General features: G+C 34.3%; 1 protein-coding gene across 4 annotated transcripts in view; it reads left to right on the top strand.

Moving 5' to 3' along the window:
• Positions 1-12,719, top strand: part of LOC109102850 (follistatin-related protein 5-like) — a 117,058-nt gene that overhangs the window by 84,872 nt on the left and 19,467 nt on the right. For 2 of the 4 annotated variants that reach the window (XM_042738186.1, XM_042738187.1), the window contains exons 8-11: positions 446-457; positions 3,176-3,296; positions 6,661-6,822; positions 8,122-8,256. In XM_042738186.1, the coding sequence (XP_042594120.1) occupies positions 446-457; positions 3,176-3,296; positions 6,661-6,822; positions 8,122-8,256 (430 nt within the window). The remainder of the gene's footprint in view (positions 1-445; positions 458-3,175; positions 3,297-6,660; positions 6,823-8,121; positions 8,257-12,719) is intronic. The other 2 variants (XM_042738188.1, XM_042738189.1) reach the window with 1 other exon arrangement.

The following is a 12,719-nucleotide window of genomic DNA, read 5'->3' on the forward strand; positions in this document are numbered from 1 at the left end:
AGAACCTCATTAATCCAAGTATAGTTAGAGGTAATTTCGTTAAATTTAGTGAATCCCGTCTTGATCTAATGGAGGAATCTTCCACACATTAATGTGCTGAAAATGAGGGATCTTGCTGAGCGTTGTGTCATGGGACGCAACTGAGACCACCACATGGCCATTATTATGAACCGTTCACTGAATACATTAAACAAAAGAAGAGGATTTAGAGACTAAAGTAGAAACTGTGGGTAAAGCATTATAAAGGATCAGCAGGAAGAAATATAGTCTCACACCGTAATCATCTACTGTAGATTGTATATTTCCCTTTCAACATTAATCAAAAAGATAAATGATAAAATAGAAAAACCAGCATTTACCTTTGCATGTTGACATTTTAATTTTTGCACCTAAATTCATTCTTGAAACTGAAATGTTTTTGTTTGGATTGATTTCTTTTCTGCAGATCCCCTCTCAGGTAGGTTCATGTTTTTGGGTCTGCATGCCTTTAAGCTGGTACAGTCAGAAAACCCTGAAGCTAATCACTTCTAACACCGCAATTAACCCTCGGTGACTCACAAATCTGAAGACCAGGTTAAGGTGCCTGCACTATTGAGCTGGTTCAGAGTCAAGGGAAATGAAGGAGCTGGTGGTTTGCACTCTTCAGCGCTTCTTCAAGACATCCTATTTCTCTTTTCATTTACCATGAGGGTTACGATGCCATATCCTGGCCTTATATTTAATGGTTTGCCATATATCATATCCTCTATGTAATACTCTGTAGTGTAAACCAGCATTGTGGAAATATGTTGAAACTGATAGATTTAAAACTAGATACAGTTGTATTATGTTATGAATTATAGTAATTATAATATAGAAACAGCAACATTTAAATAAATGTATAGCTGTAAAATCATAGTTTGTGCATGATATAATGTCACGTTAAAACCAGTTATTTTACCATCATTCTACATTGACATTCATTAGGTGGAAAACTGAGTTATTGTTATGATACTTATAAGTGTAAGTTAGTAGCATCACTATTTACAGTTTATCTCTCCCACAATCACTATGGCTTTGTGTGCATACATGTGAGTGTCCAAGTTTTTACAGTCGTACTGCATCATTCTGCAGCCTGATCAAAATTAACATATTTAATCAGAACCATCTGAATCGTCCTTGAAGGAATACTTGTGCGTTCCTGGGCATCAGGATGTCAGGAAAGGCCAGTTGACCTTGTAAAAACAATGGTGTTTGAATACATTAGCTTCATGGGGTTTTGGTCGGACATTGATGGCGTTTCTTTTCAGCCTTTGTTGTCTCTGATGCTGCTTGTTGCTTTACACACTACACACACTTTTCTTCTTTTTTTTCTATTCTAATCATTAGACTTTCAAATGACTGGTGCGATCTGATTTTATTTCATATTCAGAGGCTCCTCTGTTTTGCCTCTTTTTAAAATGCTTTTTTTCTGTACTGCTCATTAAGAGCACATTGTGAGGAAAGGGGCTTGTTTATTTGCATGATCAAGGTCATGGCCTGTAGTGAGCAGAGTTTTACATCCTTAGTGGTGCATATTAACACACAGCCAAACTGCCGTTCTTCACTGATTGTGCTGTTAGAACTATGTGGCTATGTAGAAACAGTAGTTTTAATGTCTAGTTAATACTTTTGTCTGGCATAATAGTGTCCACAATGCCTTTGAATTACACTACTGTGCAAAAGGCTTAGGCCATTAGTGTTTTCATCCACAGTTATTTATAAAGTCAGTTAAATATATAAAGTCAATATCCTTTTGCTGTAGTGGGTCAATAGGAAATATCAGTTTACATTTCCAGACTTTCCTTTGCCATTAATTGTAATAATCCAGTATGCAGAAGGAGTCTGACAACAGCCACAGCCACATCTCACCATCCTCACATCTGTCCGGAATGACATGAAGAATCAGAAAAAACTGAGACAGACTTAATCCAGAAGAACTTTGGCAACATCTCCAAGACGCTTGAAGAAAGCTTCCTACAAAGATACATTACTGTGAAGAGTTTTAGGCACTTGTGAGGGTGCTTTCAAAAATCATGCCATAAATTTTCTTTATTGATTAACTTATGAACTAAATCAAATCAACATTTTGTGTGACCACCCATTGCATTTAAAGCAGGTTTTATGCACTTGCGCATAGTTTTTCAGGTTGCTTTGCAGATAGGATTCTTGAACCCTCTTGAAAAAGTTGCTACAGTTCTTCTGGATTTAGTCTGTCTCTGTTTTTTTTTTTCTCAATGTAATCCCAGACAGTAGTGTACAGTATATTCATTTGGGGGCTTTTCTTAGCAAGTAACATATGCAATTATTTGTATTATATCATTCTTTTATCAGTTGGCAGCCCTAATTATTTGCATATTTTCTGTATGTAATTCTTTTATCAGTTGGTAGACCTAATTTCCATTTTCAGTCACATGTTCTCTAAAGTCTGCGTAAATACACTGTGGCTCAATTTCTCTCTTATTCCCATTTTAAAGAGAGAGTACATCGGAAAATGAAAATTTTATTATTAATTCACTGTCACGTGATTTAAATGATGTATGACTTTTTTTCATCCTCAGAGCACAAAGATGTTATTTTTTATTTATTTTTTTGTCCATGCAATGAAAGTCAGTTTTATTATTTGGACAAAAACAATTATTATTATTTCTTTGTGTTCTGCAGAAGTAAGAAAGCCATACACAAAACGGCTGGGTGAGTAAATGATGAGAAAATGTAGATTTTTGGCTCAACTCTACCTTAAAGTTTGTTGTTTTTTCTTAGAAGCAGTGTGTGGAGAATAAATGGTGTGTGTAGAGCTTTAATGACGGCCTGCAGCAGAACTGATGCAAATGTCCGCTGCAATCTGCTTCTATTGATTACCCTGTTTTTTAACTATCCTCTTTCTCCTTTTCTTTCTCTCTCAGTCCCTCTGTGTTTTCTTTACACTGTGTCACAGAGTTTCACCGCAAGCTGCTCTCTTTTCTATCTGCAGTCCAGTATCTGGATGCTTGATTGCGCTTCCACATTTTTATTTGCAGATTAATGCATTCAAGCTAACGTTGATTATAGGACTACACGCTGACATTTCCAGCTCTGGGCTGTTGTTTACACTTGTGTGTCGTAATCTTTCACTCTGTAAGGTCACGGTGATGGTAGTTTTGTGTATTTTTAACAGGATTTCGGAGATGATGGATCACTGTACATTACCAAGGTGACCACTACGCACATGGGCAACTACACCTGCCACGCAGATGGCTACGAGCAGCTTTTCCAAACGCACACCCTGCAGGTTAATGGTATGTAATGTACGAGCGCATTCACTTGCATTATAGACCAATCAAAATCAAGTTTTCCAGAGAGCTGTATAATGATAAGCATTGGATTTAAAGAAACAATGAATGGAATCCAAAATGAAACGTGCAGTTTACTGTACCTCACTCAATATTTATGTTCACTGCAAGCACACAACACAGCACAACTTGACAACATGCATTGTAATCACATGCATACATTGTATGTGGCATATTGTATACCATACTCACATTCCATGCTGTTTTCTATAAACATTTTAGCAGCAATAGTATAGAATAGAATAGTGTTAGAACAGAATAGAGGAAAATACCTATATATTAATTCTTATTTATTGTAAGAATATATAAAAACAATTTATACATTTATTAAATATATTTATTATGACTTTTTTATAAAATAATTAAATAATATTTACAATGATCATTGTCACAGTAATTAAAGCATATAATGCAGATGTACAATAATAGTAATAATAATACTGTATAGTACTATAATTATTGACACACATGCTTTTTTCATTATTTCATTCTATGGTGTTACTTTATTCAGAAAGTAGAAAGTAGTTACTCTCTTCACAAAGGGTCTTTTAGCATCCTCCTCATTCTCTCTGATTGAAATACAAGTTTTTCATCATTCCTTAAACTCCTGCTGCCTTTGCCCTTGCTGCTTCCAACTGATATATGAAACGCAGTGCAATAAAATGGACCTTAATGAAAGTATCACATTTTAATTGGATGAAAAAAAAACAATTGAACTAGCCTCCGAAGTTGTTGCCTAGCAATTAATCGTGGTCAGATCTGTGATGAAATTGGAAATTAATTAGGAGATGACACATTTTCCCTTTTTGTGTTTGAAATCACAAGGTTACTAGTGCTCCCCCTTTGATTAATTATGCTTCCTGATGACCAAGAGGATTGGAATATTGTTTGGACTTATTTTTTCTCAGTCCTCAGTCAGGTTTTTTTTTTTTTTTTATTATTATTGCATCTGTGTTTAATTTAAGCTAAAGCATTTACATTTCTTTATAGCAGACAAACAGTTTTTAATTAATTTCCTGCGTGGCACACGTAAATGACCACCAACCTTTTGGCTTTCATTTGTTGTCCTTAGTGCCTTTTTCATTTATAATAATGACAATCTAATGATGTTGCTTTGTTTTCCAGGCAGGGTTTCATTTGATTGCTAACTGAGATGAATAAAACAGGCAATAAAAATAAAAATAAAAGAAAGAAAGAAAGAAAGAAAGAAAGAAAGACATTAATAACCCTCTCTGCAAAGCCTATCTCTGTAATGTATGTATGTGTGTGTGTATATACAGTATATAGTTAGTGTGAATGAGTGTGGGTGTCATTTTCCATTATTTTTAAAGACCCTAAAAAGCACACAGATGTATGAGAGCAGTGATAGCTGGGAAAATGAAAGGGGTCGGACAGGTTCACAGAGACCTGCTGAGTCTCAGAGGTGGTGAAATGGAGAGGAAACTCTAATCGAGGACACTGAAAGCTCATCAGCACTGACGCACATACAAAAGCACCAGAATAACACACACTTCTCGCTGCCGCATGTAATGGACACGTCCACACACCAAGAGAGACAAAGACAAACATAAACTAATAAATCTGACTCTCAATTTCACGGAGGAACAAATACACACAGAGAATTTATCCGGTCCAGTGATGGCGGACTTACACGCTGCCAAGCCAAGGCACTTGCTTATTCTCACAGAAAATCAACACTGAAGAAAACAAAGAAAATGTGGGCAGAGGAATAAAAGGAGGGAGATTGGAGGAGACAAGGGGCCATGAGAATTTAGTGATAGAGCTGTCAGCTTTGATGCGTTTCACACAGGGGACAATTTCATGTCGATCCCCAGGTAATAAAATACACACAAAGATAGATACAGGTACACACACAGACATCTACACACAGAAAGAAAAGTCATTTCGTAAGGATTTTTATCTTTTCTAGGTTAAGCTTAGTTAAGAACAAATCCATATGGCTTTTTTTTTCTTTTTTCTTTTTTTGGCCATATCAGAGTTTTGGCTGAAGATATTTGGCGAATACCAGAATAATTACCTAAATTCTGGTTTATTCCTCACACAGCTATTTTTTATGGCTTCAAAACACTTGAGTTGTATGAACAATATATGACTCAAGTGTATACCGGTATATACTGTATGTATATATATATATATACAGTCATGTGAAAAAGTTATATGAAAAAGAAATCAGGAAAATATATATATATATACAGTCATGTGAAAAAGTTAGGGCACCCTATTGAATTCCATTGTTTTCTGTATCAGGAGATAATAAAACAATATCTGGTCCTTGGAAAGTCTTAAAATTTGGAAATAAAGCCTCAGATGAACAATATGGCATGACATACTGAATGTCTTATGTTTTATATATATATAAATATATATATATATATATATATACAGTATATATCTTTCTATATATATATATATACACATAATATATATATATATATATATATATATATATATAATATATATATATATATATATATATATACACATAAGCAATATCAAACGAGCAGCCGTAGACACAAGGCATTTACTGTATATTTATTAGATGAAGAGCAACACTTATAATATTAATATGTAAATATGGTAAAATATTGATCTTTAAACATGTGCTTTTAGATTTATATTAGATGCCCTTTCTTTCTCAAACTCAGTATCACATATATGCTGATATGCTTTCCTACATTTCCATCATGCATGGCTTTGTTTTCACATGGTTTACTGTTTATCATAATCTGCTCATTACCAATGAGCTGATCTTGGAACACCACATGGGCCTGAGCTTGCGATTTTTACACTAAATGATTTCTGCTTTCCAATCGTGAGTTGAACTCCACAGTAAATAGTCTGAGTCCCAGGGAGCTTAAGACTCAGATTCTACTCCCTGTGCCTTGAAGCAAAGCATTTCATTAAATCAGCCCCCTTGCGTGCTACAAAATGGTGCCCCCACCACTGCTGTCCAAACATTTCCCCCTCATTTCTCCCATTTCCTCTCATATAGAGTTCTAAATAAAGTAAACTGGTTAAATACAAATACAAATTATGCGTGGCTTGTATTTTTTTATTTATTAATTTAATAATTAATGACAACTTGGCAACCATCCTCTCAAGCTCATTTGAGTTTCTGTGATGATCTGTTGGCATGTACAGGATATTTGAAAGTTGAAAGGCAAACAAATACTTTCTTGTAAATAAAAGGAAAAATATATTTTGCTATTCTAACCATTCAGGATGTTGTTTATTTGTTGATTCATTCACTTTGCTTACACTTCTGTCCTTCCTTCTGTTTTTTTCATAGTACCTCCTGTAATCCGGGTGTATCCAGAGAGCCAGGCACGCGAACCGGGGGTCACAGCCAGTCTGCGGTGCTACGCTGAGGGCATCCCCGACCCACAACTCTCATGGCTGAAGAATGGCATGGACATCACCACAAAACTCTCCAAGCAACTCACACTTCAGGGTACAAACAAATAAGTACTGGAAATGTAATTCCACTGCCAAATGAAATATGAAATTTTAATGACTTTTCACAGTCTTTTAGATGTGACATTAAGTATACACTTCGGTTCAAATGTTTGGGGTTGGTAAGACTGTTTGCTCTTTTATATTTGAACTTTTATTCAGCAAGGATGTATTAAATTGATCAAAAGTCAGAGTAGACAAAAGGATTTCAAATGTAACTGATGTTCATTAAAAAATACTGAAAAAAAAGTATCAAGGTTTGCACAAGAATTCTTGAGCAGCAAATCAGCATAATAGAATAATTTCTAAGGATCACGTGACACTGAAGATTGGAGTAACAATGCCGAAAATTCAGCTTTTCATTACAGGAATACATTTTAAGCTATATTAAAATGTAAAAAAAAAAAAAAAAATTAATAAAGATTTTTGTAATAATATTTCACATTAATACTGTTTTTACTGTATTCAAATAAATGCAGCCTTGATTAGCATAATATATAATTATAAGATGTTTTCTTAATGTATTAGATATAACATAATAACTGGAAAATCCCAAACTTTTGAAAATGTAGTAACATTTTATTCTGCATTTGAATAAAAAACCACTTAAAACTCCACTTTAATAAAAAAGTCAACAAGCGACTAATGCAACGCTAATTAAGTTGTTGTCCCACAGTTAGTAAGTGTTTAAATCGATAGAAAGAACCGACTCATTGTGTAATCCGACCATTCTGGCCTGTTTGGCAGTGTAGATTCAGGAGCGGTTAATGCAACGCTAATTAAGTAGTGAAGAAAACTCTGTCAGGATAAAAATATAACCAGTTCTGAATTAAAATTCAGGGAACTCCCAAGTCTAATGACAATACAGTTCTCTGTTCTCAACAAAAGCTTTACACTAGCTGATTTCACATTGAATTTTTTTTTTACCCATATCTTTACACAAGCCAGCGTTGATCTTGTCATTCTGAAGCAGCTTTTTTTAGCCGTGATGCCTGCTGGTTGCACTGTAGCAGTGATTGACGTGTTTGTCATGATCTAGATCTTTACTCAATCCCACAATCCCCCCTGTGGGGCCTCTCATCAACAAACATTCCTCCGACGTCAGCTGTTCAGACTAAAGCTGACATGACAACTTGAGAACACTATAAATGTTTCAGCCGTTATCAAACACATTTTTTACCATCCCATTAGAAGAACTTACATAAATAGAGCTGTTTCTATCTCAAGTGATTTAGAAGTGATGGTGAAAAAGTTCACTTCAGGCTTTCCTTCATTCTTTTTTTTTTTTTCTTTCCAGCTAATGGGAGCGAGGTGCATATCAGTAACGTCCATTTCGAGGACACCGGTGCCTATACCTGCATTGCCCGTAACGAGGCAGGAGTGGACGAGGACATCTCCTCTCTATTCGTGGAGGACTCCGCTCGGAAAACGTGTATGTATAAGTCATGAAGTACAGCCCATCTGTCCTTATGATGGAACTTCACTTCCTGTTTCTTTGCATTATTCATCAGACTGAACGTTAATAGTTTATAAACTTCAGATAACTTTAGATAATAATAGAAGGAGATGCAATAATGGAAGAAGTACCACAATACTTATAATCACAATAATTGCAAGAATTTATTAAAAAACATGAATATATATATATATAAAAAAAAAAAAAAAAAAATATATATATATTATATATATAATATATATATATTATATATATATATATATATATATAAAAATAAAATATATATATATAAAATATATATATATATATATAATATATATATATATATATATATATATATATATATATATATATATATATATATAGATATATATAATATATATATATATATATATATACACAGTATGCTTTACTGTCACTTTTGATCACTTTAATGCATCCCTGCTGAATAAAAGTATTAATTTCTGACCCCTGCTTATGGATACAGTCAGGTTTATTGTATTGAAGCCATGAAGTTGTGGGCAGTGAAGGATGCAGAATAACCTCACAGGTCACTATACACTCATTGGTCACATTGTCTGTTATGGTTTTGCGGAGGTGTTGAGATATGTAGTCCACAGACCAAGTTCAGAGGTCTAGCTATTGTAGTTTAGCAAGATTTGATCGAGCAATGCACTGTGCACACAGAAGCCCAAGGTTATCTCACAGGTCATACAACCCGAGCCAGTGCTGTCTGTGCACATGCATAATGGATGACAATATTTAAACAGATTCACTACTGCTCTACCCATTGATCTGGAGTCAGTTCGTCCAGACCCCTTGATCTGTTCTCTGACAGGTGAACTCCGCCAGCTGTCTGGATCAACACTTGCTGTAGACCATCTCACTCATGGTTTCTCCTCAAGCAGACTAATATGATATCTGCTTGTGTAGAGATGCACTATGTTAAAGAGCATTCTCATAGGCGTGATGTCGTGAATCATTTGACTGAAGCTTTAATCTTCAGAATGCATTATAAAAATAGGCAAAATGGCTATTAATTCCAAGTATTTGAAATTGTTTTTTTTTTTTTGGTCTGTTTCTCAAAAAAAAAACTGTGCTGCTATTGAATGATAACCTTCCCCTACAGCAGCATTATTTTAGTATTATTTATATATCACTGTAGTATTAGTTTTAGTATATTATTATAGTATTTATTAGTATCAGTGGTAACACTTTATTTTAGATGCTTAAGGTTGCTATTATAATAATAATTAATTATGCATAATTGCATGCAAGTAAGAAACCCTAATCCTAACCCTAACCACATGTGGTACATGTGTTGTACAAGTACATGTAGTTAATTAATATCACTCAGTCAGAATAAAGTGTAACCATATTAGTAATGCTTTATAATAACTTTCATTACTTTTTCATCATTAACAAACAATATATTATGCTTAACGGATCATTAGTTAGTATATTCAAGTAGAAATGTGAGATAATGTGCTTGTTAATGTTTACTAATGAACTTATTATACATTACCTAATGATTAACATTATTTCATGTAAATGAAATGCTTGCAATGCTTACAGCTTTATTTCAGTTACTGAAAATGATTTTAATAGTTTTAGTTTTTTGTTAACAGTAGCAACACTGCCCTACAATGAGCTGAAACTGAATTATTGAGTCAGTGATTTAAACCAAACAGTTGGTTTCATTAAAAAAATAAATAATAATAATTAAAAATTTTAAAAAATGATTCATTTCCATTTCAAACATTTTCATTTCTCTTATAAACACTCTGGAGTTCTCTCTAGGAGATCTAGGGAATCAACATTTTCTATGACTGAAGACTTGTTTTTCACACTAAGCTGTTGTATAGCTTACGTAATTAAAATTGACCACTTTTATGATACATTAATGGTGCTTTTGCATCATTATTGAATCATTATTCATTGCATTATTAACTGCAAAGTGCATACAGCTAAATTATTTATAATTCTTTAATCTTCCACGGAAGAAAGAAAGTCTTACAGGATTTGATCAACATGAAGGTGAGTGAATAATTGAATTTTGGGTGAACTGTTCTTTTAATGCATTAGTGTGTGTCACAAGTAGCTCTGATAGGTCTCTTGTGTTAAAACTGGGCTAAATGGTTGGATTTGATAGTCTGTGCTATTGCTTTCATTGTGCATGAGAGGAACAATCCTGCACTGTCAGCTGGGATTTCCTCTTGCATTATTCCTGCAATGGCAGGTCTGAACTCATAAGCCAGGGATGATACACGGCTCCCTGCTTCCACAGAGCGCACCAGCCCGGCAAATACATTTCCAACTTGTGCCCAAGCACTACATTTAAAATCTTTCTTATTGATATCAATGAGCCTTTAGCACGCTGCTTCAGCTTTGTGTAATGAATTTGTCCTTGTTGCTGTGTAACTTATGAATTGGAGATGTGGTTTCTATACAGTACAGTGCATGACTGAAATTCGCTTCCACTGAGGTTTGGTTACACAAAACGACCACTGATACAAAGCTAGGAGTCAAAGCACAAAGTTGTGTGTTGGTTGTTGAATGTACAGTGAGGATTACAGCTTCTGAAAGGTTGTAGGGGGCGTGTAATAAAAGTAATCGTACATCTAAAGGGCAAAACAAGGTGAAGTTGGTGGACAGCCATTAGCAATTGGGGTCAGAGCCGTTCTACAGGTCAGTGGGGAAGAACACACTGCACTCAGAGGGGAGATAATGATCTTGGTCCCCTCTCTCTCTCTTCAAGCTTTACAGGTCAGACAGTGTCCTTCAGCCCAGCCACTGTGCTCTAGAGATCTTTTCACTTTTTTTATGATATTGGATGTCCGCCAAAAAATTCAAATCTTAAGGGCCACTGAGTAAAAGTCCACTGCAATGATAGTATGCTGTCTTCCAGTTTTGTTTCTAATGGCCTAAAGTTGAAGTGTGTGTGTTTTTTCACTGTTAGTTTTATAGCTCCATTTTCAAATATTGCGGTGTTTGTTTAATCAGGCCAACATGTTGACTTCTGGAGTATCCAGTAGGGTTCCAGAAGTCTCTTATATTTTTATGTTGACATTACCAATTAAATGTTTGGAACCAGTAAGAATTTTTAATGTATCTTATGCTCACCAATGCTGCATTTAATCAAAAATAAAATAAATAGTAAATTATAGTTAAATATAGTACATATTATTACAATTAAATGAGTATCAGCTGTTTTCTATTTTAATACATTTTAAAATATCTAAAAATATATATTTTAAAGCTACATTTTCAGCAGTCATTACAGTATTCACTTTCACATGATCCTTCAGAAATTATTCCAATATGTTTATTTGGTGCTCGAGAAATATCATTAATGTTGAAAATATTTGTTTAGCTTGAAGTCTGCATGAAATCAAAATGTACAATATTTATTTTGTTAGCGCACATTGCTAGTCTTAAGGTCAACAATTAATCCGTGCAAGTTAATCCTCTGAAAAAAATTGTTTGTCTTGGTAATCTTTAATCAAAATCTGATCATTTGCTTCCGCTCTGGAACTGCATTCCTTATCTAATGACGTCAGTTTGACGGCTTGGGCAGAATATGTCTAACCATGAACCTCCAACCGTTAGTTTGCTGTGAGTGACAGATGAGAGGGGGAGTGCAAAAATAAAAACCCAGGCCTCTACTCAATATTCCGTTTCAGTTGGAAATATGTCACCTTACTGAAATCCAATCGGCAGCAACTTCCGGTTCACACAGACTTTAATGTTTTTGAGGAAACAGTGAAACAGATTCTTTGATAATTAGGAAGTTCAAAATAGCATTGAACAATTGAGCAATTGAAATAAAAATATTTTGATGAATTTAATGCATTCTTGCTGAGAAAAAAAAAAAGTTTAATTCCTTTTTAAAACCATACTGGCCCCAAACCTTTAAAAGGTATATACATATAAACGTATAATGTTAATTATGAATTAAATTGTATTTAAATATTTATTTAAATTTTATGGTTATTTTATACACATTCAGTGAGTCTGTAGTTTCATATTATCTTGGTTTGTTTCCTCATAAAAGACATTTAGTACCATCTTTTGTCTGTTTTTTCCAGATAATGTTTGTGCTTTAAAAAAGTATGTTTTAATGTTGTGATCCATCGCAGAGGTAATTGGTTTAGTTCTAGAATTAGCTGTTTTGGAAGAAAGAGTTTTTGGGAAACCAGTTTGGAAACCGTTGTTATTTTTGGACTTCCATTTAGTACTGCTTGAGGTGCAGGGACTACACACTTCACCATTAGACTTTAACAGTCCGGCACCAAAAAACAGACTCCCTTGTAAATCAATGCAAACGCTCTGGTTCAATTAAGTAGTGAAGCAAATCCTGCAGCAAGTTGCGATCATTAATTATTTGAGTACATCTCTGGTCCCAGAAGAAATTTTTACCGTGGAAATATAAGCAGATG

The sequence above is a fragment of the Cyprinus carpio genome, chromosome B14 (genome assembly GCF_018340385.1).
Source record: "Cyprinus carpio isolate SPL01 chromosome B14, ASM1834038v1, whole genome shotgun sequence".
In the NCBI taxonomy this organism is placed as follows: Eukaryota; Metazoa; Chordata; class Actinopteri; order Cypriniformes; family Cyprinidae; genus Cyprinus; species Cyprinus carpio.